The sequence below is a fragment of the Chenopodium album genome, chromosome 3, assembly GCF_948465745.1.
Source record: "Chenopodium album chromosome 3, dcCheAlbu1.1, whole genome shotgun sequence".
Taxonomy (NCBI): Eukaryota; Viridiplantae; Streptophyta; class Magnoliopsida; order Caryophyllales; family Amaranthaceae; genus Chenopodium; species Chenopodium album.
Window position 1 is genome coordinate 7,268,537 of NC_137836.1, and position 3,567 is coordinate 7,272,103.

Sequence of the window (3,567 nt, forward strand, 5' to 3'; positions counted from 1 at the left end):
GTTGATACATACTACTTTCGGTAGCATGACGCTTTGCTGCTGAGTACGTCAATTCGCACAAATCTGATCCTCCTGATATGAAGCAAATGGTCTTGACTATTGGAGGAGGAGGTGGGGGGGCACCTTGCTTGGACTCTTTCTCTTTTCTTGAAGCTTTGGACCGGTTCGTCAAGAGTTCTTTGAGATAATCTTTCTTCAACAGCTATGCAACTTCCTTCCTGAGCGCGACGCATTCATCGGTTGTATGGCCAATATCTGAATGGAAATCGCACCATATTGACGAATCCTTCTTTTCTCCTCGCCTATCACTCTTTCTGGACCACTTCATAATATCTCCCATCTTGTAAAAGGTCCTAATCACACCTGCAGGGTTAACATTGAAACAATATTCATGCAATTTAGGTGGAACTTCAAGATCTTCCCTCCAATCTGAGAATTCTTCCTCAACAGCATTGACTGATCTTTCGTTGAAGCGAGACCTCCGATAGGGCTTGTATCGACGATCTCTCTTGGGGAAGTTGTTGTTCCTTCTTGATGAGCGATCTGGCTCAGGAGTCTTTCTTACATACAGGTCCTCCTCGAATCTGATTTGAGCCATTGCCTTGGCTTGCACGTCTTCAAAGGTTGCGCAGGGGTACTTTGTTAACTCCTTATAGAGCTCGCTATGGTATAGTAAGCCCTTTCTGAAGGCCTCAATAGTTGTGGGAGCATCGCAGTTATGTATCTCGATCTTCTCCGTGTTGAACCTGTTGAGGTAATCTCTCAAGGATTCTCCATGCCTTTGTACAACACGGTATAGGTCTGAACATTGCTTCTCGATCTTCCTGCTGCAAGTGAACTGAATCTTGAATAGGTTCACCATTCCTGCAAAAGATCAAATAGTCCCATTATCTAAATTAATGAACCAAGTTAGGTCTGGACCTGACAGAGTGGCTCCAAAGCCTTTGCACATGATAGCCTTCCTGATGTCTCTAGGGATTGAACTGGTCATCATTTTCTGTTTCTAGAGGGACACGTGCTCATCAAGGTATGTTTTTCCGTCGTAGATGGCCATATTAGGTGTGCTGAACCTCTTAGGCACTTCCACCATAGCAATCTCTTCTGAGAAGGGTGACTCTATGTAGCCATTTGCAGCCTCTTCCTCCACGGGCTTTGGCACTCCTGGGGTTTTTGCAATCTTGGCCACGAGTGCTTTGAGGTATTCTTTGACTACCTTCTCTATCTTTCCCTCCTCATTAGTTTCTTCCTGCTTGCTTTTCTTAAAAGTTCATGTATTAATAAAGTCTACATCTAGGGATCATTCCTGATGTTAGAACCTTTTTCCCGGTTAGTAGGGATAATGTAGGCGTCGCTCGAAGTGCGCCTACGTTAAAGCATGTGTGAATATGCTTGGCATTCTTAGGAAGTGGGAATTGACATATACGATTAGGGACAAGGAAAGTAGGGAGCCGCCAATAAGTTTTTTTTAGGAACTTGTAAACTGTTCACGGATCATAAAAGGCAACCACGAATAAGGGACAACGAAGGCAACAACGATTGACCCGTGAAGGTTACACCCCATTCATAATCCATGAGATTACTAACTCCATATGGTTCGGAACCACGAAAGGAGGATCGGGGATGATGGTACGAAGTGAATCATGGAGTCACATTCGCCCGTATTGGCCTCTACTCGATTCTTATAGTGAAAAATGATTCCTGGGATCTCAAAGGCATACAAACAAAAATTCAATTTGCTCCAAACTATTATTAAGCTAAATTGGTTGAATATTAATGCAACACATAATTCTATAATATTAGTGATCACTTAATTAAACGATAAGATTAAAAAGGAACCTAAACTGGTTGTCCAAATTATCTTATTAGGCATGATTTTCAATTACATATTCCCTTTAAACAAGAAATATGGCTATCATAACAATAATAGAATAAACATCAATATTTGAAGAAATTTAACAATAATTCTAACAATAATATAAAATTGTTAGAAAAATAATAGAAATAAAAGGAACATAATTCTTACTTTGATTCTGTTTGCTTTCAACTACAAAATAATAAACGAGTTAGTAACTTCAAGGAAATGATAATAAAACAATAATTAAATTAAGTAGAGTTGATTTGGGGCCAAACCCTCAAACAATTCTACCTTTCATGCCTTGGCTTAAGGACAGAACCACGAGTAAAGTATGGACTCCTAGGAGTGCTTGAAGAAGGAATTTTGAAAGAATAAGGGTAGGCTAGTGTTTATGCTAGAGCATAGAAGAGAGAAAAATAAAGAATTAATTGATGCCTCGTACATCAGAAATGAGGGGGTATTTATAGAAAAAATGTGTTGAGGGAACACTCGGAACCCTAAAATGATAAAAACCCTAAAAAAGTATACCGCGACACGACAAAGTGTACCGTGACACGGGAAATCCCACCGTCAGACGGGAAATATTCTCGTGACACGGTGTACTTTTGTGTGACGCGGGAAATATTTGCTGAACTGGAGAGAAAACGCGTCAAGGGTTTACGCGGAAAGGACACGGAAACCCCCGTGTCACAGCAGGTGTCCCGTGTCATGGGGAACCCCACCGTCAGACGGGAAAGTTTCCCGTGACACAGTGGACTGTTGCCGTGACGCGGGAATTTTTAGTCTGTTTTTCCGTCTAAATTCATTTTTAACCTTAATTTCGTTCAGCATTTTAAGTGCCGATTGATAATTTCGAGCCATTTTATGATTTTATTACTATTTAGGCTAAAATAAATAAAATAAATAAAAAGTTTGGGCCAAAATAAATAGTAAAACAATAAAATAAAAAAGGTTTGGGCTAAAATTAAATAATAATTTTGGGCTGAAATTAAAACTATGCTTTGACCAAACATCAAGACTGATCCATGGACTATTCAAAAATTGAATTTAATTAAATACGATTTTTTAAGCACTCTCGGGATTAAATACTGAATCCGACCAATAGTGGCGGTGAAAGATCGTTCATCATCGGGTTTGGTTTTGGGGAGACATTTTTAGGTGTCTACAGAAGCCCCCACTTTGACTGAGTTTGTAAAAACGTTAGTTTCGAAAACGATATTCAAAGTAGCCGATAGGGACGAAGAATGATTTAAGACGTTCTGCGATCCTAAATCACTCTGTATACGGCGATACCTTTAGAAAAATGTTAATTCCACAGATAAAAGAGTAAAAGGATATAATACGTATCTAGCACCAGTGTATCGATGACAAATGAGTTTGGCAGCTTCCTATGCTTGAAGGAATCCACCGGATGACGTTTGTTGAAACGCTTTCCATGCATGAGGAAAGCCGCCTGAGGAATTTGGTAGCTTTCTAAGCCTGAAGAAACCTACCGGATGATACTTTCCATGCCTGAGGAAAGTCGACGTATGAATTGGTGTCATTCTATGCTTGAAGAAATCCACCGATAACGCTTTCCATGCTTGAGGAAAGCCGACTTGGCGGTTTTCTATACTTGAAGAAAAATCCACCGATAATGCTTTCCATGCTCGAGGAAAGCCGACTTGGTGGTTTTCTATACTTGAAGAAAAATCCACTGATAACGCTTTCCA

The 3,567-nt window shown here is 40.1% G+C and overlaps 1 protein-coding gene across 1 annotated transcript; it reads right to left on the reverse strand.

The window, feature by feature from the left end:
• Nucleotides 1-202: 202 nt before the first annotated feature.
• On the reverse strand, nt 203-994 carry LOC145624788 (uncharacterized). Its single transcript, XM_081677874.1, has 2 exons — nt 922-994; nt 203-864 (listed from the first exon to the last, which is right to left on the reverse strand). The coding sequence occupies exons 1-2, from the start codon at nt 992-994 to the stop codon at nt 203-205; spliced, it is 735 nt and encodes a 244-aa protein (XP_081534000.1).
• Between the last annotated feature and the right edge of the window lie 2,573 nt (nt 995-3,567).